This window comes from Nicotiana tabacum, chromosome 6 (genome assembly GCF_000715075.1).
Source record: "Nicotiana tabacum cultivar K326 chromosome 6, ASM71507v2, whole genome shotgun sequence".
Lineage (NCBI taxonomy): Eukaryota > Viridiplantae > Streptophyta > Magnoliopsida > Solanales > Solanaceae > Nicotiana > Nicotiana tabacum.
Window position 1 is genome coordinate 147,075,073 of NC_134085.1, and position 24,799 is coordinate 147,099,871.

General features: G+C 36.0%; 1 protein-coding gene, 1 long non-coding RNA gene and 1 pseudogene across 2 annotated transcripts; all 3 read left to right on the plus strand.

Moving 5' to 3' along the window:
• Positions 1 to 1,403: 1,403 nt before the first annotated feature.
• Positions 1,404 to 1,978, plus strand: LOC107805996 (14 kDa proline-rich protein DC2.15-like; annotated as a pseudogene).
• Positions 1,979 to 4,448: 2,470 nt separating this feature from the next.
• Positions 4,449 to 4,925, plus strand: LOC107805998 (putative lipid-binding protein AIR1). The gene has a single exon (XM_075254406.1). It carries the CDS (start codon positions 4,449 to 4,451, stop codon positions 4,923 to 4,925), a length of 477 nt encoding a protein of 158 aa, XP_075110507.1.
• Positions 4,926 to 18,170: 13,245 nt separating this feature from the next.
• LOC142181503 (uncharacterized) lies at positions 18,171 to 19,654 on the plus strand. The gene is made up of 2 exons (XR_012710163.1): positions 18,171 to 18,602; positions 19,394 to 19,654. It is a non-coding gene; the product is annotated as an uncharacterized LOC142181503 (long non-coding RNA).
• Positions 19,655 to 24,799: the final 5,145 nt, after the last annotated feature.

The following is a 24,799-nucleotide window of genomic DNA, read 5'->3' on the forward strand; positions in this document are numbered from 1 at the left end:
CTTGAGTTCTTTCCCCGAAACTATTATTCTGGTGAAATAATTTTTAAAGTAAATTTACCATGTTAAAACATTTTTCTCCTATCCCGTTAAGTTATTAGTGGTATCGTGATTTAAATAAAGGAATTTATACTACGCTGCTTTGCATGACTTTTTAAATTTGATATATATATATATATATATATATATATATATATATATATATATATATTTCAATACTTCAAATTTCAATAATTGTTATATTTTTAATTCAATTAGTTTCTCAATTAAATTTTCTTAAACCGTCTGAGGTTGTATTTTATTTAAAAAGAAATTTCTACTAAGTTTTAATTTATTAAATCCTTTGTTAAAGGTAATAATTCATTCGATGATTGTATTTTAATTGAAAAGGGAACTTTCTTCATTTAAATGAATTCTAAAAATAACTTCATTTCTTGCTGATTTCCTAATTGGTTTAGAGATTGTACTCTACTTTATGTTATGTAAATGAGACTCCTTGAACATCTTAATTGCGTTGGTTATGGACCCTATGTATTGAGTAACATGAGGATGTTGTTGTACAAAGTGAGATAGAAAATGTGGGCATAAGGTGTCGAGTGTGCTAAAGGTTTGGAAATTGAGGTTATAATATGAGACATAGAGTTCTGAGATGGCTGGAATTGTGCATCAGAAATGATATGATTGATTGAGTTGACATTGCCTCCCTTATTTGAGTACATTTTACTTGTCTGTGTCCTAACTATGTTAGTGTTGATTTACTTGGTTATCTTTCGTTTCCATCGTGTTTTCCTTTTATTGTTTCTACTGATTGTAGTTTGTTTTCTTCCTGCTGTTGACATTACTTTGTTACCTTTATCTTAGTAGTTTATTATCATATCTTGTTCATTTATTTGACCAGTAAGTGTCTTGACTGTTCCTCGTCACTACTCCACCGAGGTTAGTCTTGATACTTACTAGGCACCGCTGTGGTATGCTCATACTACACTTCTGTACACTTTTGTGTACAGATCCAGATATTGATCGATAGTAGCTGTGCATTCGTCGCGGTGGAGACTCAAGGTAAACCTGCTACTCCGTTCGCATGCCTCGGAATCACCTTCGGTTGTACTTATTTTCATTGGTCATTTTTGTCCGGATCAGTGACATATTTATTTTGTATAACTACTCTTAGAAAGACTTATGACTTGTACTTATTTAATTTAAAGTTAGAAAATATCAATGTAATGTCAGTTAATGTTAAGCATACCTAGTTTAGAGACTAGATGTCATCACGACTCCTTCCGAGGAATTTAGGGTTGTGACATTACTAGTTTAATATCTCCGTAAACTTTCTTCTTGCAGTATAAATATCCTGCATTAGTACCAGAATTATACCATCTTCCCTTTACAATCTTTGTAGGAAGTACATTTTGCCTTATATTCCTTATAACAATATGGCTTCCAAAACAAGTGCCTCAGTTACCCTTTTCCTCTCCTTGAATCTCCTTTTCTTTGCCATAGTCAGTGGAACTGATTGTGGCTCTTGTCATTATAATCCTCCTAGCACCGGTAATGGTGGTGGCAATACTGGTGGCTCGGGCAACGGAGGAGGTTCCAGTAATTGCTGCGGAGGTGGCAATGGACAAGCCAGGTGCCCGAGAGATGCTCTGATGTTCGGTGTATGTGCAAATTTAGTCGGTGGATTGGTGGGCGCGGTAATTGGGAGTCCTCCAACGATGCCATGCTGCAGTTTGATCGCGGGGCTGGCGGATTTAGAGGCGGCAGTTTGTTTGTGCACAGCCATAAGAGCCAATGTGCTTGGATTAAATCTGAATGTGCCACTCTCTCTCAGCCTTGTTCTCAACAACTGCGGAAGGAGTCCTCCTACTGGATTCACTTGCTAAGCCGACGTACCCAAATGCCTATTTCAGCCTTTGTTATGTCAGTCGTTTTGTTTTTGCATCAATTTTCTTTTATGATCATTTGTTCTATGTTGTGCTAATTGTTATTGCAAAAAAGCGAGTGAGCTTGCAAAATGAAAGCAGGTTCGTGAAGTAGTTGATTTCACATTTGCACTCAAAGGTTTATTAAGGCATATACTACCTCTTCTATTTAACCAGCATCTTGCTGGACTTCTCTTTGACTACTCCATGGTTGTAAGATGGCTGCCTAGCCCAATTTTTCACTAAAAAAAGAGTGAAAAATAAAATATAATATAACAAAGAAAATGGTGAAGAGAAATTTTTCCAGATAACTTGGAACGCTCAAGTCTAGCTATGAGCTATCAGAAAAATAAATGTTTCGGAGATACTTAAAGTGTGCAATTGTAATTGTTTGGCAAAATTAATTACTTCCCTAAATATAATCTTTGTGATTGTTTGGAAATTATTTGTACGTCGATTCTTCTAAAGAAATGTGCAGTTTTCATGGTATCAATTTAGAAATTCCGAAACTCAAAAAAATTGGAGTGCGTTCGAAGTAGGCTATCTCGATTTGTCAAGTGACTTTAAGGAAAAATTCGCAAAAATTTCAAGTTTGAACAATAGTCACGTCCTGCTAGCTACTTTAGTTGATTGATTAAAACAACATCAAGTTGTATGGGCTAATGATAAAAGATTTCTTCATTAGCTACATGCTAGTATACTGTCACGATCCGACTACTAACCAAGTCATAACCGGCACTCGGTGCCTTAGCTTTACCGAACAAAGCTTCTTGGCTTTTCTATTCGGTTCTGTTCTGTTTTTGTTGTGCAATGCATCTCAAAACAATTCAATATAATTTAAAGCAAATTTTTTTCTGAATCTTTAAATAAAATAATATTCTGAAAAGAAATTTGTTCTGTTATCTTAAATACATTGAAAAACAAATATAATACAAATTGGATACCCATGATGACTATGTTCTGACTCTGTCTATAAAGCCTCTAAAAAATACTGAATAACAAGACAAAATTCTGGAATCAACGAACTCCATGAACCAAAATTGAGCTCACCAAGTCTACTGATAATAGGAGGAGGATATCCTAGCTCGTAGCTTACTTACCTGCAAAATATGTGTCCACGTCTTGACCAGTACACACACGACATGCTCCGGCAGTTGCAGCCAAAACACAAGGCCATAAATTCTAGCTCTTGTTCTTAAAATATAATATAATGATCAAGGGGTCAACAGGTCTAAGCCCACAAATCTTTACTCATTCGCAGAGCAGTAAAATAAAATGTATCCATTTTCAGAAAGACACAAGAGCACGGACTCCTGATCTTAATACATTTCCGATAGAACTTCTTGATGGCTGAACATAGCTTCTTGAAAGATATACATGGTAACCGTTTTTACTGACTCAGTCATACTCCAATTGGACAGATGCCTAATTTGACAAGCGATATATGACTCCTCGCAAGTTTCCACTTTTTTTTTTCCACTGAATGAGCATTCCCCAGTTGACATGTCTGAATTCTGATGTACGCTGAAATCTCTCTCAGTACTAAGATTGACAATTTGTTACTCAAGTACTACATGATTTCAACTCCATAATTTGTTTTATTAGTACTGTTTTTCAAACAGCATAAAGTTTTTATGTAGTACCGCAAATAAATCCAAATGAGATTTTTTTTTCTAATTTATCAAGCTGTGATGTTAGATTTATTTAGCATAAGATTTATTACATAAGATTTCTAATACCAAATACACAAAATGTTCAAAAGAAGAATAGGGAAGCAAGTTAGGAAGTGTATTTTGTTTACCAATGCAATGACATCTCCAGCGGCCATGGCCAAGATATCAGCACATGAGACTTTGTTCTTACAACTTTAATTATGCATAAGATGAATTTGCCTGTAGGAGCCTAGAAATTTTCGCATGCAGCAACTAGGATTAACCTTATAATATACACTAGAGGTGTACAAGAAAATACAACCAATACAAATGAAATCAATGAGTAATCTTTACTAAATCCTTAGAAATTCTTGTTTGAAATTTGCATATTAGTCTATCTTGTATGTTATTAACATTTTAATAAACTCCACCACTATGTGGTGGTTTCAATTTAAAAAAATAATAATGTGAAGAATAATATAAGGAGGAACGGGATTACCAGTAAGTATGTTGACATTGAAGTTGTTCTAATTATGAGGAAGTTAATTTGTTAAGTAGTGGGAAACAGGAAAGGGGCATCAGGCATGGCTTAAAATATATGTCATGCAGATTTCAAATCACAGGTATTAGTATTAGCTATGAAGCTAGTGGAGGAGCTGTAATTAATCAATAATAATGTGATAATTTAGCTCAAGAGTCAGAATTTCCTTCCTTGAGAAATTATTTTTCATAACACGCATTACTAGTTTAATATCTCCGAAATTCTCCTCTTGCAGTATAAATACCCTGCATTAGTACCAGACTTATACCATCTCATCTTTGCAATTACTTCTACAATTTTTGTAGGAAGTACATTCTGCCTTAACTTCCTTATAACATGACTTCCAAAGCAAGAGCCTCAATTACCCTTTTCCTCTCCTTCAATCTCCTTTTCTTTGCCATAGCCAGTGGAACCGATTGTGGCTCGTGTCATTATAATTCTCCTAGCACCGGTAATGGCGGTGGAAATAGTGGTAATACTGGTGGCTCGGGCAATGGCGGCGGCTTTGGCAACGGAGGAGGTTCGGGCAATGGCTGCGGAGGTGGCAATGGACAAGGCAGGTGCCCGAGAGATGCTCTGAAGTTGGGTGTATGCGCAAGTTTAGTTGGTGGATTGGTGGGCGCAGTAATTGGGACTCCTCCAACGATGCCATGCTGCAGCTTGATCACTGGGCTGGCGGATTTAGAGGCGGCAGTTTGCTTGTGCACAGCCATAAGGGCAAACGTGCTGGGAATAAACCTGAATGTGCCACTCTCTCTTAGCCTTGTTCTCAACAACTGCGGAAGGAATCCTCCTAATGGCTTCACTTGCTAATCCAACGTCCCCAAATGCCTATTTCAGCCTTTTGTTATGTCAGTCATTTTGTGTTTGCATCAATTTTCTTTTATTATCATTTGTTTGCTATGTTGTGCTAATTGTTATTACAATAAGCGAGCGAGCTTGCAAAATGAAAGAGCAGGTTCATGAAGTATAGTTTAATTTACATTTGTACTCATGAAAGGATATATATTCATCTTGCTGGACCTTTTTTTAATGCGGTTATCCAGATTCATATCTGGATTGGGTTGTATTTACAAAAGGAGTACATCGAGGGGGGCTAGACCTTACCTCAAGAGATAAATACAACTAGGTGACATAATCACCCAAAACCAGTTGGAAGGAAACAATAGGGCCATATATATTAACTAACAAAAAAATTGGCTTTGTCATATTTTGATCGAAAACTGGGAAATTGCCACTTATCTAATAGGAACACACTTTTTGCTCAGTAGGTAGTTGTGGAAAGTTGTGGCATAATAGTCTCTGACGGGAAGAGGAAGCTACTTTGGCTAAGCTATCAGCTACCAAGTTGCCTTCTCTAAATCAATGGTTTACTCTTATGTTTGCCTCGCCAATATTGCTTAATATTTTGTTCAAAATCTGCTCGATCTTAAAGTTAGTAGCCTTGTTGATTAGCATATTGGCAATGATCAAGGAGTCAAGTTCGAGAATGAAATTAGTGTATCCCTGCTGTTTGCACCATTTCACTCCAAACTTAGCTGCTAATGCTTTAGTCATATTGTTTCTTGTACTAGTAACTGGGACAAAGAAGGCCATGGTTTTAAATCACCTATGTTGTCCCTCACAATACCTCCAATTCCTGCTCTACCACTCTCTTTAATAAAACTTCTATCAGTGTTTACGTTGATTGAGGTCGTTGGAGGAAATTCCTAGATGACTTGCTTCCAAATTCGAATTGGTTGCAATCTCTCGATCTTTACACATAGAGCTGGCCACTGTAGACCTCTCTCCATTTCTGGCAGCTTGCTTATCAGCACCATCTTTAGGTTCCAAATGCGTTGATACTTCATGTTATTGTGATGAAATTTGTTTTTGTTTCCATATCTGCATAAAGTCCATTGTTTCCATATTTCCCAACAAATGATAATAGGTGCCACTTGCAGGACCAGTTTATGAATTGTATTGTTAGTCTTCATCTCCCACCATCTTTTGAAAGTTACAATGACTGGTTTTTGTTGATGTTTCAATCCCAATGGTTGTCCAATTGCATTCCATACGAATTCTGCTACGCCGCTTCCAGTGAAAATATGTTGCACTGATTCAACCTGTGAACTATTACTATAGGAACATCTAGAAATAATGTTAGTACCAAATTTCCCTATGATGTCATCAAAGGGTAATATTTTTTTGAAAATTCTCTAGCTTAAAAAGGACAATTTGAAAGGGATAGAATTGTGACATTCTTTGCTGAGAAAATCATTGTTCTGCTTGTGCATTCTAATAAATGCCATGTAGTTTTGTTAGAGAAAAGACCATTTTCTGAAACTTTTCATACGAGGAAATCATTTAGATTCTGGTCTCCATTGTCCACACTAGTGATCTTACCAATAAGATGATCAGGAACTACTATGGACAGCTTGTTGATGTCCCAGTCGCCATTAAAAATGAAGTCATTAACAGTAACTTTAGCGGATTTTCCAAGGCCTTGAATGATTCTAGCTAAGGCTCCCTCACCAATCCAGTTGTCCCACCAAATTCTAGAGTTACCAGATTGTATTTTTCAGATGATTTTAGGCTCTGCCTTGCTCCTACTCTTCATCAAGCTCTTCCAACCGTGAGAGTCTGAGGAGTTAGGGATTTTAGATACTGGATGAGACCTTTTGCAATATTTGGATTTAAGGAAGGTTGCACGTAGTGAATAATTGGTTCTAAACATCCAGCACCTTTTGATATTGAGTGATTCAGCAATGTCATGCATACTTCTTATTCCTATACCACCTAATTCCTTAGAATAACAAAGATTTTTCCAAGAACTCCAACGGTAGTTCTTGTTACCATCAGAAGAGCCCCAAAAAGATTAGAGAAGTGCTTTTCGATGAGATTGATGGTGCCTTCAAGGGGTTCAGAGCAGACAGAGTGTAAATGGAAAGTGATTGAAGGACATGTTTGATAAGAATCAGTTTTCCCCTGCAATGAGCCTTTTGATATTTTGGATAACAGGCCATCGAACAAACTGATTCTTTTCCTTCCCTGATAGATAGGACATCCAATATAATTGAAAGGAACATCTTTATCCATGAAGCTAGTGGCTTGTCTGATTTTGCTGATCCGGTAGTAAATGTGTTTGGTGCACTGATGAAAAAACTCTTGTCGTCATTCGCTTTCTGCCCTAAGGCCTTTTCATACCTTCTAATAGTCTTTTTAATCAATTTGATAGACCTACTGTTTCCTCCACTGAAAATCATAATATCATCTACAAATGCCAGATAATTAATGACATGTCTATTGTGCTTCATACTGAATGAGGTAAAGCCATCCATAAAGATCAAGATGTTAAGAGATCTAGAAAGCACTTCTACTTCGATGATAAAAAGTGAAGGAGATAGAGAATCTACTTATTTAAGGCCTTGAGTGCAATTGAAAAAACCTTTCATGGTACCATTAATAATGATAGAATACCAAACATCTGTCATAAGCCTACATTTAATATCAATCCATTCTTCGCTAAACCAAATTTTCTCATTGTAGCAAAAAGGAAATTCCAAGACATTTTGTCGTATGTCTTAACCATATCCAATTTGATAATGACATTACCCCTTTTGATAACTTGCATGATGTTGTGAAAAATTTTCCCATACAGAAGAACATTTTCAGTGATCATTCTTCATCTAACAAAGTCACTTTAATCTTCAGAAATAATTTTTTCCCACATGGGATTCAATCTTCAAGCCAAAATTTTCTTACTGGAGAAGTTGCTCAGCTCGAAGAAATTGGTAGGTGATTCCACTTTAGATATGAAAACCAAGCAAATATGAGAATAGAATTTGGTCATGTTCTTCCCATTAAAAAACTCCTGGACAAATTCTTTAATATCCTCATTGATGATATTCCAACATTTATGGTAGAAAATACCATTAAAACCATCCTGACCCGGCTGAACTAGAAGTGCTCATGCTAACAACAGCCTCCCTGATTTCCTCTCACTCTGGAATAGCAGTAAGAATGATGTTTTCCTCCTCTGTGATACATTTGGAAGTATAGTTAAAAATGCCCTGGCCATTGAAGTTATGCTTAAGATTGAAGAGTTGCTGGAAACGATGAATTACAACTTTGCCAATTTTGTCATCTCCCTGAACTCATTGGTCTCTGTGATCCTTGATCCTGTTTAGTTGTAACCTACTCTTTCTATCTCTGATAACACTATGTAAGTACTTAGGATTGGAATCACCCTCCTCAAACCATTTGATCTTGGCCTTTTGTTTTAAAATTGAATTTTGCATTCCTAACCATCAGATATACTTTGCTTGGCCTTTGTTAAGAGCTTCTCTGGATTGGTCATTGTTGGTGAAGGTGTCATGTTCTTCAAGATCTTGCATTTTGGTTTCCCATAGTTTTACATGATCAAAATCATTCCCAACGTTATCTCTAGACCATTGACTCAACTTCTTACTAAGTAGCTTTAGTTTTTGCTGAAGCCTCCAAGTAATGTGAGTAGACCACACTTGTTCTACCAAGTTCATGAAGGATGGCTGGTCTACGAAGAACAAGCAATACTTGATCCCCTTATGATGATCATTTCAACTTCTAACTAGAAGTGGTCTATGATCTGACCCTGTTCCTGGAAGGTGCTTGACCACATTATTAGAATAAAGCTGGAACCATTGGTCATTGATGAAGACTCTATCCAGTCTCATCTATATTCTTTTCTTAGGCTCCCAATTATTTCACCAAGTATATTTTGGACCAACAAAACCCAAGTCCACAAATTCACAGTTGTTCATACAGCTACAAAAGACAAAACTTCTGTACATTCTATGAGGTTTACCCTTTTTTCTCATCAGGATCAAGGATAATATTGAAGTCACTTTCGATACATCAAGGGCCACTAATTTGGTTATGGATGCCCTCAAGACTACTCCATAACTCTTTCCTTTCCACTGAGGTATATTTAGCATAGACAACAATAATATAGAGATCAGTGTTAGTATTAGCTTAGTGCAATAATATAGAGATCAGTGTTAGTTAGTTGATCATCATTTGTCATGACACTGGTATGGAAATTTTCAGTCCACATAAGCCAGATCTGACCATTTGTATTGGAGATATAATGTTGTAGTCCGAAGTATTTCAAGTACCTATCAATATTAGTCATATTGATAAAAGGTTCTAGAATCGCCACAAGATCCACCTTATTGATGTTCATAAGTTTTTTTTTAGCCTTTGAATGGCCTTTCATGAGTCTACTCCTCTAATATCCAAAAATATTACACTGATCAAGGACATATTGGAGGGAAAGGTCAATTTTTCCTCCTTCCATCAGAAGGATTTTGATTAATTTCTTTGGATATTTTTCTTGTTTCTATTTCTGCCTTTTCCCTTTTTAACAAGAGTAAAACTTTAATTGTCATCCTGACTTTCCTGTTCAGTTTGTAATTTATCCTCCGGAATGACAACTGTGACTCTGTTCGGAGAAGTAACCTCTATCTAATGATCAGGCTCCTTGCATTCCTGAAGTTTCTTATCTTGCTCCTGATTAGGATCCCGATTTAATTCCACCACCAAATCAAGTCTAGCATGGCTTTGATATTAGAAGGCATACTGTATGAGGTCTTATTGTCCTTCTGGTAGTTGTTTAATTTCTGCTTACCTTTAGCTTCTTCATATATCCTGGCTTCTTGAATATTTGTGGATTCTTGCAGCACTTCATCTGTGATTACTGAAGTTTCCTCCTCATTGTCGATGCTTTGCGTATCAGAATTATTGTTTTTGAAATCCTCTTTGGTAGTATTCTGATGCACATCTTTATCTTTTTCCTCCTTTGACTTTGAATTTCCATCCTTGTTTTATTCATGTTCTTGTTGTGTTTCTAATTCCACGACCCTGTATTTTTTTCCATCCTTTAGCTTGCCATTAGACTGATTATGCATAGGTTTAAAAGTTACTTTGGGCTTCGTCTTGGGCAACCTCTTTTGCTTCCTAGTCTTGCTTTTATTGGGAAGTTGTTGTCTTGATAGTCTATTCCTTTTGCTCTATGTTGTTACGTCTTTCATCCATGTCTTCATTAGATACGTTCCTTGCTTGTTCACTTCGATTGTCTTGCTCTATAGTATGGACCACTCCTCCACTGTTATTTCTATCCAAATTATTGGTATTTTGACTTGCCTCTTTGGTGACACTGTCCTCTTTTACCTACTTTGCCTTTTGTTTGTTCCTTGTTTCATTTCCTTCCTTCATATCGATATCTTCTTTTTTTTTTCCTTTTTTGGTTTCTTCTTCCTTAGTTTTAGCTGTTTTTTTACTTTTTAGTACCCGACCATTGAGCATGTTGTGCCCGAATTTTTTACAAAACTTACAGTGTTTGGTATGCCTTCATACTTTAACTTCTGGACAAAACCTGTATGTGGAGAATTTTCATAGATACATCCAATATGGACTGATTCTGGTTGGGGATTTAGGAGATCTATTTTAATTCTAACCTTGGGCTTACTGGGTCTAGTTTTTTGCCCAGTGGCCAGGTCTATTTCAAGAGGAGTGCCAATTTCGCTCACCACTTGCTTGACATAATGCCATGTGTGCATGTGAAACAGAAGGCTGGGGAGGAGGACCCATACCGGAGCAATCGGAAGATCTTCTTCAGGGTTGAAGTTAAGTTTGACCATTTTTGAAGCCACATTGCCATTCAATCTCAATAACCCACCTGTACCAAACCGTATTAGAAGCTTCTTCGTTGGTGAAGTCTAGGAAGACATTTTCGTTGTCGTATACTCAAATTTTGACTGAACCTTTGATTGAGATCAATTCCTTAAATTCCGACCTTAAACGATCGATTTGAGGTTTTGGCCTTAAGAATCTGCCGACAATTGTAAGCCTGCACTCTGCTACCATGATACCATAATAGTCCGATGCTTTGAATAAATCTACTGGCATTCCATTATGTGTTGTGTGAATGGCTTTCACAGATTCTCAGTCGTATCGATGAATAAGTGGAGTAGTACCAGCAGTCATAGAACTTTTTTGTGGCTGTTGAATGCCAAAACTCCCACATCTGTGGAGGACCAAATTGGTTGGGAATTTTTCTCTATAAAAGGAGGCATAATATTTAGAATTTAAACACCTCTTATTTGCCTTCTTATCTTCTTAAGGCATTTGTATCTTCTCTCTTTAGTATTATTTCACTTGTATTTTTGAAGTGGAATAAAATATTGGTTGTGTCCGAGAAAGTAGGCAAAATTGGCCGAACCTCGTAAATTCTGGTGTTCCTTTTATTATTGTCTTATTTATTATTTAGTGGTTGCCATAATTTTTGGTATAGTAGTTGTGATTCATTCACACTATATATATTTGGTTTTCACAACAATTGGTATCAGAGCCAAGGTACTTTCTAAGTATGTTTTGTGGTTGCAGCATAGTCTGATCTTCCACATCAGAAAAGATTTATCTTAGTAACTGAGTCAAGGTTCTGTTTGAGTATGCTCTGTGGTTGCAGCTTAGTCTGATCTTCCACACCAGAAAGGAAATAATCTTGATTTGTGTCGTCAGCTATTAAATAATATTTGTGTCAAAATGAGAGACAATAAACAAGAAGAATTTACATCAAATGTCAATAATACGTCATCGTTGACGTCTTCGCTTATGACAAGAATTGTGTCAAATGCGAAATTTGCGGTAGAAATTTTTGACGGGTCATGACATTTTGGGATGTGGCAAGGCGAGGTTCTAGATGTCCTTTTTCAACAAGGGCTAGATCTTGCCATTGAAGAAAAGAAACCAGATGTTATTGGAGAAGAAGATTGGAAAATTATCAACCATGTTGCTTGCGGTACCATTCGATCCTACCTTGCTAGAGAGCAGAAATATCCATACACAAAGAAAACTTCTGCAAGTAAATTATGGAAAGCAGTGGAGGATAAATTTTTGAAGAAAAATAGTCAAAATAAATTGTACATGAAGAAGAGAGTGTTTCGCTTCACCTATGTTCCTAGTACCACGATGAATGAACATATCACTAGTTTCAATAAGTTGGTCACAGATTTGTAAAATATGGATGCAACTTTTGGTGATGGTGACTTGACCTTGATGTTGTTGGGGTCACTTCCTGATGAGTACGAGCACCTTGAAACTACTCTACTCCATAGAAATGACGAAATTTCTCTCAGAGAAGTTTGTTCAGCTTTGTATAGCTATGAACAAAGAAAGGGAAAAAAATAGAAGGGCGGAGAAGGAGAAGCACCAGTTATGGGGGGTCGTCCTCAAAATCAAACGAGGACAAAGAAGGGAAGATCTAAGTCAAGATCTAGACCCAACAAAGATAAATGTGCCTTTTGTCGAGAAAATGGGCACTGGAAGAAAGACTGTTCGAAGTTGAAGAATAAGGCAAAATATCACAATGGAAAGGCCATTATAGATTCAAATGTAGCTAATTGTGATGATTCAGACTTCTCATTAGTTACAACAGAGTCATCAACATTATCATACATATGGTTGATGACCTCGGCTTGTAGCTATCATATGTGTCCCAACAGGGACTGGTTCATGGATTTTTAAGAAGGAAAATATGGAGTCATCCACACAGCGGACAACAACCCTCTTACCTCATATGGAATTGGTTCAATACGATTAAGGAACCATGATGGAATGATCAGAACATTAACAGATGTTCGATATGTACCGGATTTGAAGAAGAATCTCATCTCTGTGGGAGCCCTAGAATCAAAAGGGTTCAAAATCATTGCAGAAAATAGAGTGATAGGAGTATGCTCCGGTGCACTAGTGGTAATGAAGGCCAATCGGAAGAACAATAACATGTACCGTTATCGCAGTTGTACAGTTATTGGGACAACGACAGTGACATCCAGTGACGACAAAGAGGTAGAAGCAACCAGGCTATGGCACATGCACTTGGGACATGCGAGAGGAAAATCCTTGAAAACTCTATCAGATCAAGGATTGTTAAAAGGAATAAAAACTTGCAACTTGGAGTTTTGTGAGCATTGTGTCAAAGGGAAACAGACAAGGGTAAAATTTGGTACAGCGATCCATAATACTAAATGCATTTTGGATTATATACACTCTGATGTTTGGGGTCCTTCCAAAACACCTTCATTGGGTGGGAAGCACTATTTTGTAACCTTTGCTGATGATTTTTCCCAAAGAGTGTGGGTGTATACAATGAAGAGAAAAGATGAAGTGTTGGGAATTTTTCTCAAATGGAAGACGATGGTGGAGAATCAAACAGGCATGATGATCAAGTGTATTTGCACAGACAATGGAGGTGAATACAAAAATGATCATTTCAATAAAGTCTGTGAAAATGATGGCATTGTCTGACACTTCACTATCAGACATACACCACAATAGAATGGAGTGGCAGAACATATGAACCGGACCTTGCTGGAGAAGATATGGTGTATGTTGTCCAATGCTGGCTTGGGAAAAGATTTTTGGGCTGAGGCAGTTACATATGCATGCCACCTCATTAATCGTCTACCATCTGCTGCTATTGATGGTAAGACACCATTTAAAAAATGGTATGGAAAGCCTGTTGTAGATTATGACTCTTTGCACGTGTTTGGATCAACTACATATTATCATGTGACAGAGTCAAAATTGGATCCAAGACAAAGAAGGGTATTTTTATGGGGATTACTTCTGGAGTCAAAGGATATCGCTTATGGTGTCCTATGACAAAGAAAGTAATATTCAGCAGGGATGTTACCTTTGATCAATCTGCTATGGTAAATAAGGTAACAGAAGATACCAAACAAAATGAGGGTGCTTCTAAGCAGGTGGAGTTTGAAGGAAAATTTATTTTTCCTACACAAGAAGTAGAGGAGGAAACAAATGAAGATTATCCTATGGAAGAAGAGCCAGTAGAGAGGGAGATTCCAACTCAGGAACCTCAACAACAACTTGAATCAATAGCAACCAGTATGCCAAAAAGGACAATAACAAAACTTGTTTGTCTTATAGAGACGGTTGCTTGTGCCGCCTCAATTGTAGCTGATGATGTTCCTACCACTTATAAAGACGCAGTCTAAAGTTCAGAAGAAGATAAGTGGAGGATTGCCATGAATGATGAAATACAGTCCCTTCATCAGAATCATACATGGAGATTGGCCAATCTCCCGAAGGGAAAGAAAGCAATTGGGTGCAAATGGGTATTAGCAAAGAAAGAAGGATTTCCTAACCAAGAAGATGTTCGCTAAAAAGCAAGATTGATGGCCAAAGGATATGCTCAAAAGGAGGGAATTGATTACAGTGAAGTGTTTTCTCCAGTTGTAAAACATTCCTCCATTAGAATTATATTGGCTTTGGTAGCACAGTTGGATTTGGAACTAGTTTAGATGGATGTAAAAATTGTGTTTTTACATGGAAACTTGGAGGAGGAAATCTACATGACTCAGCCAGAAGGATTCAAAGTTGTTGGAAAGGAAAATATGATGTGCAAACTTGAAAAATCGTTATACGGATTGAGACAATCTTCTAGACAATGGTACAAATGATTTGATAAGTTTATGTTGCGGCAAGGGTACAAGAGAAGCAAATACGGTCATTGTGTGTATTTGCGCAAGCTTAAAGATGGTTCCTTTATATATCTTCTCTTATATGTTGATGATATATTGATAGCTTCCAAGAATTCAGAAGAAATTGATAAGTTGAAGATTCAACTGAATAAGGAGTCCGAGATGAAGGATCTGGGTGAGGCAAAGAAAATTTTTGGCATGGAGATAATAAGAGATAGACGTTCAAAGAAACTTTGTTTATCTTAGAAAGAATATTTGGAAAGAGTACTACAACGTTTTGGCATAGATAAAAAGACTAAGCCAGTTAGTACTCCACTTGTTCCCCATTTTAAGTTAAGTACTACTATGTCACCAAAAGATGAAGTTGAACGAGAGTATATGTCAAAGGTACCATACGCAAATGTTGTTGGTAGCTTGATGTATGCAATGGTCTGTATGAGATCTGACATTTCACAAGCTGTTGGAGTTATTAGCAGGTATATGCATAATACAGGAAATGAGCATTGGCAAGCTGTGAAATGGATTCTACGGTATATTTATAATACTGTAGATGTTGGGTTAGTTTTTGAGTAGGAATGCAATCAGTCTGTAGTTGGATATTGTGACTCAGATTTTACGGGTGACCTGGACAAACGAAGATCAACTACTGGTTATGTGTTTACTTTTGCAAAGGCACAAGTTAATTGGAAGTTTACTTTACAGTCAACAGTTGCTTTGTCTACAATAGAGGCAGAGTACATGGCTATTACAGAGGCTGTGAAGGAGGCAGTTTGGCTTCAGAGGTTGCTAAAGGAGCTTGGTATTGGACAAAAAAGTATCACAATTTTTTGTGATAGTCAAAGTGTTATTCAATTAGCGAAGAACCAAGTTTATCATGCAAGGACGAAGCACATTGATGTTCGGTATCATTTCGTACGAGAAATCATAGAAGAAGGTGGAGTCACGGTGAAGAAAATTCATACTACGGAGAATCTTGCTGATATGCTGACAAAAGTGGTGACTGTGGTCAAGTTTCAACATTGTTTGGATTTGATCAACATTGTTGAACACTAAAGATTGAAGATGAAGACACAATCAAAATTTGTTATTGAGAGAAAATTGAAAATGCGGAATTTTGCCAAGGTGGAGATTTATTGAATGCCAAAACTCCCACATCGGTGGAGGACCAAATTGGTTGGGAACTTTTCCCTATAAAAGGAGGCCTAATGTTTAGGATTTAAACACACCTCTTTTTGCCTTCTTATCTTCTTAAGGCATTTGTATCTTCTCTCTTTAGTATTATTTCACTTGTATTTTTGGAGTGGAATAAACTATTGGTTGTGTCCGAGGAAGTAGGCAAAATTGGCCGAACCTCGTAAATTCTGGTGTTCCTTTTATTGTTGTCTTATTGTCTTATTTATTATTTAGTGGCTGCCATAATATTTGGTATAGTAATTGTGATTCATTCACACTATATACATTTGGCTTCCGCAGCAATAGCATATGTGTGTTTTTTTTCAATTCCGTTAAGGGGTTGAATTGCACTTGAGGAGGGAGTATTTTACCCATCCAAACGCACCGGAATGGTGCCATCCGGCGGGTACATGTAGGTGGAGCATGAAAAAATGCGCTTAACTAGGTATCCGTTGGGACTTTTCCAAATCCGTTTGACTACTCCAGGGTTATAAGATGGCTGGCTAGCCGAATCATTCACTAGAAAAGAAGTGAAAAATTAAATATAATATAACAAAGAAAATGGCGAAGAGAAATTTCTCTAGATAACTTAGAACGCTCAAGACTAGCTATTAGAAAAATAAATGTCTCTAAATCCCCAATGATAATTAAAGTGTGCAGTAGTAATATTTTGAAAAAAAATTAATTACTCCACTTCCTTAAATATCATCTTTTCGATTATTTATATGCAGTTCTTCTAAAGAAGTGCAATTTTCATTGTATCAATTGAGAAATTCGGAAAGTCAAAAAAAATGGTGGATGTTCAAAGTAGGCTATCTGAATTTGTCAAGTGACTTTAACGGAAAATTCGCAAAAGTTTCAACTTTCAATAACAGTCACCTCCTGCTAGCTACTTTATTCGATTGATTAAAACAACTCCAAGTTGTATGTGTTAGTGAATAAAGATTTCTTCGTGAGCCAGGGACGGCTCAACCCCAAGGCAACTAAAGCCAAGGATTTAGGTCCCAAAAAATATAGGCTCAAGTATTATTACATATATAACAAGTATATCTTAAATAATTGCTCTTATAATTCTTTATAATAAATTAGAAAATCCTTTGATCAACCATTTGCTATATGAATAATCATTATGGCATAGTCCACACATTATGCTATTTTTCGGGGCGAATTTAGTTGAGCTATAACAAATAAATGTCATACACTTAAATGACTTCCTCTTTTAGTCTTCTTATTCTCTTCAATTTGGATTAACTTTCACTTTACAATAGCTTCTGTACATACCTTGAGCTAATTAGCTCCATATTGATTTTTGGATTTATTTTATAACAAAAGTACTACGAAAAACTATCCATGTAAAAGATAGTACTCTAATAGCTATACTCAATGAAATAAAAGATTTAATTCTTCTTTTACATACCTATATAATATTTCTCATTGAAAAATAAAGACATTTTCCCCGACGGAAAGATGTTTTTCGAAAGTAAAATAAATAAAACTTTATCTAAGATAAACAATATCTCAAGAATGATTAAATAAATCAGCTATATTATCAATTAGGAAAAAAATATTAAAAGGAGTTGGTTGTAAAATATAATTAATATAATTGCCTCCAAAGGCCTTTAATAACAATTCAGCTTTAGGCTCTATACTCCATCGAGCCGCCACTGTCGTTATCTATGTGGTAGTATACGTAATTTTTGCAATCATATATAGTGAATGACGGCATTAAAAGGCAGTCCTCGAGTTTGTTAGCAGATTTTTTTTTTAATTTTCCAAATAATTATACTCTTACCTTTTCATTTTATAGGACAATGTTTAATTGGGTACAGACTTTAAGTTTAAGTAATAAAATCTTTTAAAAACTTGTTGTCTTAAATATGCTTTCAAAGTGTGAACACCTAATTTTTGCACTATTTAACACCTCCTAAAGTTATTAGTGTTTTGTTATTTTAATTATTTTTTTCAATTTTTGTGATTTTAATTGCATATTTCCTATCATAAAATACTAAAAAAATAGTTCTTTCTTTATTTGTGCATTTTAAGAATTAACTAGTTGTTCAGTTGGTGAATTAATTTAGTTAATTGATCATTAGAATAAGTTATTTAATTAATTTATTTGTGTAAAATTAGTTTAATAAGTAGGATTAAGGAAGAAATTTGGCCAAATTTGAAAGAAAAAAGTGTCCAAGAGTGCAAGATAAAGGGCTGACATTGAAAGGGTTTGAAACTACGTAGTTTTGCCTCAAAACTACGTCGTTTCACTAAATGAAACAAGATCAAATCATACCCATCCATTCCATCTTGATCCAATGGATCTCATTCACTCTTGGCTTAAGTATTTAAAGCCTCAAAAATCTGAAAATTGTCCTCATTTTCACACATAATTCTTTTCTCCTTCTTCTCTCTTCTCTCTCTCTTCACTCTCTCTACGCCGCCCCAGCTCCGCCCACCGCCGCCGGCGGACCACCTCCAAACACCTCCAAATTCACACCACGTAATCTCCACAACTTCCTTCTTCCATATCTCCAAACCAAATCCTTCAAAAATCTCTCAAACTCCTTGAATCTTAGATCTAGGAAACTTTCCCGTCACTTTTTTGCCCAAATTCTTGAAGCTCCAACCACTACCACCCCACAATACTTACATCAATGGATAAAGCTCCTCAAGACCTAGCTATTCATGCCAATTTCACCATGAAAATCCGGCGATCAAAATCCGGCCAAATTCCGACGACCTCCCCGAACACCCTCTTTTGGCATACCACCATTTTTTCGGCCACTTGAATTATAAAATGGTAAAAATCCTATTATTTTTCGTGGCTGATTTTTTATTTTATTTTTATTTTTTCAGATCTTATTTTTGTCTATTATTAATTATTTTAGCATTAGTTTTTGAAGTTTGAAATGTCAAATTTTCTGTTTTTGCACTTGTTGAAGTAGTAAAATAGTTTTGTGTTGATAAAAGTGAGGTAGTGAAAAATACTTAAGAGTATATGGTACTTGTTTGATTGTTTATTTACTACTTTAAGACTCTTTGAGTACAACACTCAAATGTCAAATTGTTTGGTAAGAAAATGTAGACCTTTGGACAGTGTTTGAATAAAAGTCTGTCTTTGAATAGTGGAGAGTAGATTTTGTTTGAAATACTTGACAAGATTTGAACCAGAAAGTCTGGCATTTTGAATTTAAGAGCAGATTTTATAGAAAAATCTGTCAAAAAGATTGATTTTTAATTTTTTTGAAATAGCTGATTGTTTTGATATAAAAGGAGGACACTCCATCTTACTGAGGGAGCTCTAGACACACAAAAAAGAGAAAAAATCAGTAGCTATAATATCCCTTAGCAGCTTTTGTGAGTTGATTCTTAAGTGAAAAACTTGTTTAAGGAAAATAGAGTAGTGTTGAAAGATTTTTCTGGAGTTACATAATTGTACTGCTTTGCTGGAGTATTTCTAGTTTATTTTCTTAGGTTTGAATCTGCCGGTTGTCGCTGTCTTTTGCTGTTGTTGCTGCCCGTTTAATTGTTTTGCTGTTGATTTTGGAAAGAGCTGACTCTGCTGTATTTGTTCTTCTTTCTGTTGTCCAGGTAATTTTCGGACCATGTAAACTCATAAAATCGAGTTGGAATGAAAGATAATGACGCTGGAAAATATTAGTAGCTTTATCCTTCTATTGTAATTCATTTTTATATGCTCTTGAATGTTTGATAATGTTATAACGATATGTTAGTTAATTAAATTGTGTTAAACATCTTTAATTATTTTTATTTTTGCAAAGCATTAGATATAATTCCACTTACATTTGGTTGTCTGAAATGAGCATATATATTAAAATTTGAACCCTTGTAGCCATGTTTGTCCCTTTGTTGTCACCAAGCTAAGTTTTTATTATTATTATTATTATTATTATTATTATTATTATTATTATTATTATTATTATTATTATTATTATTATTATTATTATTATTATTATTATTATTATATTTTAGAGTCCCAATAATCTTTTTTTTATCTCTTAAAAAATACTTATTTAGTAAGGTAGTTAAGTTGTAGATTAGAAAGACAATCTGTAAACTTATTTTTGTAAATATTTGACTACGGATTGCAAATAGCAAGATATGGCCAAATCTGTAACATAGCTTTAAAAGGCCATATCTGAAGATTTAAAGTCCAAAAGCATATGGGCTTTTGGATTTTGTCTTGGACATGAGCCCATTTGACTCCATCAACCCAATAGTGGGTTGCCTCATTCAATGTCAAGACAAGCCCACATCTTACTAGTTTTAAGCAATGTCAATTGATAATTTTCTCTCATTACTCTCATCTTTTAAAGTAGTACTCATAACAATAATTTTCTCTCATTAGTTCAGTTGTAGATTATTATTCAAATATTTTCTTTATTTTTTTTAAATAAATAAAAACGGACATAAGAAAAGCATAAAAATCAAATAAACCACAGTTTATCCAAGTTTAATTCAAGCCAAATGTAGTTAATAAAGCGACCGTGCTAGAACCACGGGACTCAGGGAATGCCTTACACTTTCTCCCTGGTCAACAGAATTCCTTACCCGGACATTATTTTCGCAGACCAATAATAATAGAGTCAAACCTTCCTTTGAATAGGGATTCAAACAAAAGGTGATTTGGAACACCAGTAGAAATCAATTCCAAGTGGCGACTCTGTAAATAAAATAATCCCTACTTCAAATTTGTCACTTTAATTGGTAAAGCTCTTTAACCCACAATCCATAATATTTTACACTTATCTCTTAAAGGGGTAAAAAGAGGTGTGACAGCTCTGGCGACTCTGCTGGGGACAACCAGAATTCGAGCTTGTACATTGACTTTATTTGGCTTTATTAATTTTTTGTATATAACTGTGATCTATTTGGGCATAATGTGCTACTTGCTTGCTCTTTACCGCTTTGATATTGTTGAACTGTTTTATGAATTGTCTTGTTGCGCACCCCCTTTGAGTCTTCTGAATACAACCTCGGGAATCGCGGATACGCGCCCTATTCTTTGTTGAGATAAAGCCGGTGGGCCTGGGATCCCGGTGAAGGATTATTAGTCACCCATATTTAAGAACGGGGAGGGTCCAGTAGTTAAGCCGAAGAAGTATTGCTCCTGGTACGCTACCCCTTCACAACTCGAGTTGTTCGCTCGTTTTATGGTCAGTCTAGATACGCCTCATCCCCTAGGACTTTTAAAATATAGAAGAACAAGCCACATGACTGGTTATCCTTAGTAGGATCGTTTTGTTGCATCATATGCACTTGACTTAGCGAAGCTCGGCACAGGGGCCGAGTCCGTATAAGATAGGTATCCTTTTTGAGACCATCATGTTCACTTATGTGCTACTTGTTGCATCATTTGGAAGGCTTGCTTGCATTTGTTGACCGGCTTTAGAAAATTAGTTGAGCGAAAAAAGAAAAAGAAAAGTCATTCCCCAGTTTTGTACAGGTAATTCGTTTTTACCAAATAAAAATAATATAAAAATGGTCTAGTCTTGGTTTGAACTATGCAGGTCCGATTCTCACAATTTTAGTGGGGTACGTAGGAAACCTTCGTCAGGGTTGGCCCCCAATTTTCAAAAAAAAAAATCAAATATGTTTCCCTTTACTTCCTTCTTTAGAAAATAATTTCTTAGAGACCCCAATTTTTGAAAAATCAAAAAAAAAAATCAAAAATATTTTCTTCTTTTTTCTTTTATAAGTCTTTCTTCCACAAAAAAACATCAAAATCAGATTTTTTTTTCTTCAAAAATCACAAATAAATAAATGAAAAAGAAAAAATCAAAAATTCCAATTTTTTTTTGTTGAATTCCAAATTTTTTTTTCTGCTTCAGAAGTTTTTCTTTCAAAAATTGAAAAAACAAAAATATTCGAAATTCAGAAATATTTTATTTCTTCTTTAGAAGTTTTTATTTCAAAAAATTCCAAAAAAAAAAGAAACTTTAAAAATGAAAAAAAAAAACTTTTTTTTTAATTCTTTCTTTCAACAATTCCAAAAAACAAAATGAAAAAAAAATCGCTCTTCTTTAGAAGTCTCACTTTTAACAATTCAATAAAAAAATTGAAATCTAAAAAAAATATCTTTCTTCTTTTGAATTTTTTCTTTCTACAAAAAACAAATCCAAAATTATTTTCCTTGTTAGGAGCTTTCGTGGAGTTATTTGTATATGAGTAAAAAACGAGAGTTAGTTTGTGTACTTTATTCCTGATTTTTTCTGAACTACGTAATGTTCTGATTCATGCGGCGTCATGATACGTAGGCAATCCCCATCGGATTCGATCATAACCATAGAATTAACTGAGGCAAAAATAAACTAAAAAAAAAAGAAAGAAAAGAAAAAAAAAGAGTGACAAAAAATAAAAGAGTGACAAAAAAAAAGGAGAATGCCAAAAAAATAAAAAGCGACAGAGACGAAAAAAATCAAGAGTGATTAAATAGAGGTAGAAATAAAAGAAGTACATACTTAAAGGGTTAGTTAAGGCCAGGATGAAACATGCAACCGTTCAAACACATGGTAGAAATGTTTAACTATTAGGTGCATTGCATCCCCAACGTGCGATTTCCTATGTGTTAAATGTCTCAAAACCAACCAGGTTGTGGTGTGAGCAAATTAGTCAGGTTCTGTTCAAGTGGTTGGTTTTGTTGGTATGCAGTGATGAACGCGTAACCTTGCACGCGGCCACAACATTATACACAAAACTGAGCTCCATCTCCCAGAAATGCACATCCTTACCCAGCTCCATATAATCCCCAACCAAATGATCTCCGATACAATCCTCTCCCAAGAGAGCCTTTCAGAAAGAATCAGTTCACTCCTATTGGTGAATCGTATTCAAGCTTGTTCCAAAAGCTAATCAGGCTAGATCTATTGCAGCTAGTGGCCCCGAAATGGCTGAAGCCCTAATCCCCTCGCACCGAGCTGACGCTAGGTATGAATACCACTCTGGAGCAGTGGGACACAGTACAAAGGACTGTTGGACCCTCAAAAGGGCAGTTGAAGATTTGATTGAAGCTGAAAGAATCATTTTTCGGGATGAAGAAGCTCCTGATGTGATGAACAATCTATTGTCTGCCCACAACATCAGGCCAATGGTCGGAATGATTTGTGAAACTGAGGAATTTGATCTGACACTGAAGGCCATTGTAGCCATTGCCGAGACAGAAGAAAAGCTAAAAAATGGCCGCCAAGTATGAAAGTTCCCTATCAGACGGGAGTCTTAGTAGCCAGTCTTGCTATCCTTTCTTCGTCCGAATTATCTCAGGGTGTAATCCGGGTATTTTACTTTATTGTCTTATTTTCCGTTGTAAACCCTTCTATAAAAAAAACCAAAAAAATCAAAAAATCAAATGAAATCAATATTTCATTGTCTAGGATTGTCTCTTTTCTTAATTTTGTCATTTTCTTATTCTCTTTTTAGTTCTGTTAAATGCATATTTCAATAACATGACATGCTTGCGGACTCCATGCCCAGATCCTGAAAGCTGTCAGGCCTCGAAATAATGAATCAAGGATTAGATCGAAATGAAGATAAAGTTTAAGGAAATAAAACAAAGAGTTGGAACAACTGAAGGAAAATTGGTTCCCGGATTGGAAAGGTTTGTACATTGCAACAAGAGTACTGCCAAAAGAGTGCGTTGCACTTGGGACACATCGAAGGAAATGTCCCTGAAATAACTGTCAATGCAAATGCAGTCAAAAGGTACTATATTGGATCCCCCTTATGCCCTTGCGGGTGTAGGTAAAAAAGAGGTGTGACACCTGCTTCCGCATCTCATTCATTAATCCACGCTTCGTGTTCGTCACTTAGAAATCCCCTCTTTGGAACCTGAAAGTGTTATTGAAAAATGAAATGAAAAAAAAAAGAAGAAAAAGAAAAAAATGTACAAAAAAAGAGGAAGAAAAGACAAAGAAAAAGAAAAAAAAGAGGAAAAGGAAAGGAAAGAGAAAGAGCAAACAAAACAAAACAGAAGAACGAAAGAAAAAAAAAGTTCCCTGAACTACGTTCGACTTGATTCCGAAAGGATACATAGGCAACCTCTCTCTTGGGTTCAGTCACACTAAAATAAAAATCCAAATTCCTCCAAAAGTGAAACTGGGACAGATGTTGTAATGGTCCGGCGATGATCCCGCCTGAATGGTTCCAAAGTTGTAATTCGATCCAAATCATTTTTACCCAAATCCTTTCAAGTCCTTCCGATCAATCGGTGAGAATGTTCAAGGATCAGAGAATACGACTACTTGGATCCGATGTAATAAAAATGAGAGAAATAAAATGAGAGAGTCTTATTGGTGAAAACCCACACGGGTACCATGAGGCGATGGTAAGAAGAGAAATAAAAAATAAGAGAGTCTTGTTAGTTAAAACTCGTAACGAGCACTATAAGACGAGAAAAAAAATGAGAGAGGTCAGCTCGTGAAAACCCGCAAAGGGCGCCCCTGATCGAAAAGAGGATCCTCACAGCCATCGGCACCGACAGAGTCCTGGCAAGGTTTCTCGATTTTGAGGAAAAAGTTGTGATGAATTTCTGAGAGTCGGACGGTTTACACAGATCAGGCATCCAGTCCAAAAGGCATGTCATGTTCATTGAAGTCCGCATGTACTCACGATAAGTCCTTCTTTCCTTTTCCCGAAAGGGACACTTCTTGTTTTAAACTCATTCTCTATTCCATTGTTTGTTTTCTTTGAATCCCTTTCGGTCTAACACTGTTCCGAATCTAAGACAAACAAAGGATGACAAGACTAATTTATAGGGTTCTCATTTGGTGCGAGCTAATGTGCAGAAAGGCACCCAGCCTCGTACGAGCATCAAGTCGACCCCGACTAGCCATGGCGGCCGATGTTTCGAAATCAAACTCTTGGAAAGAGAAAATCAAATGGAGCGCCTATAAAGGCAAATAAAGTTGAAAAGGTTGAGTCCCACGTGGCTAACCGTCTCGGCAAAGAGTTGAAAAAAGCCAAGGTATCCCAAATGCTCTG

Coding starts and splice junctions, on each gene's coding strand:
- LOC107805998 (XM_075254406.1), top strand. CDS start 4,449: ATGACTTCCAAAGCAAGAGCCTCAATTACCCTTTTCCTCTCCTTCAAT.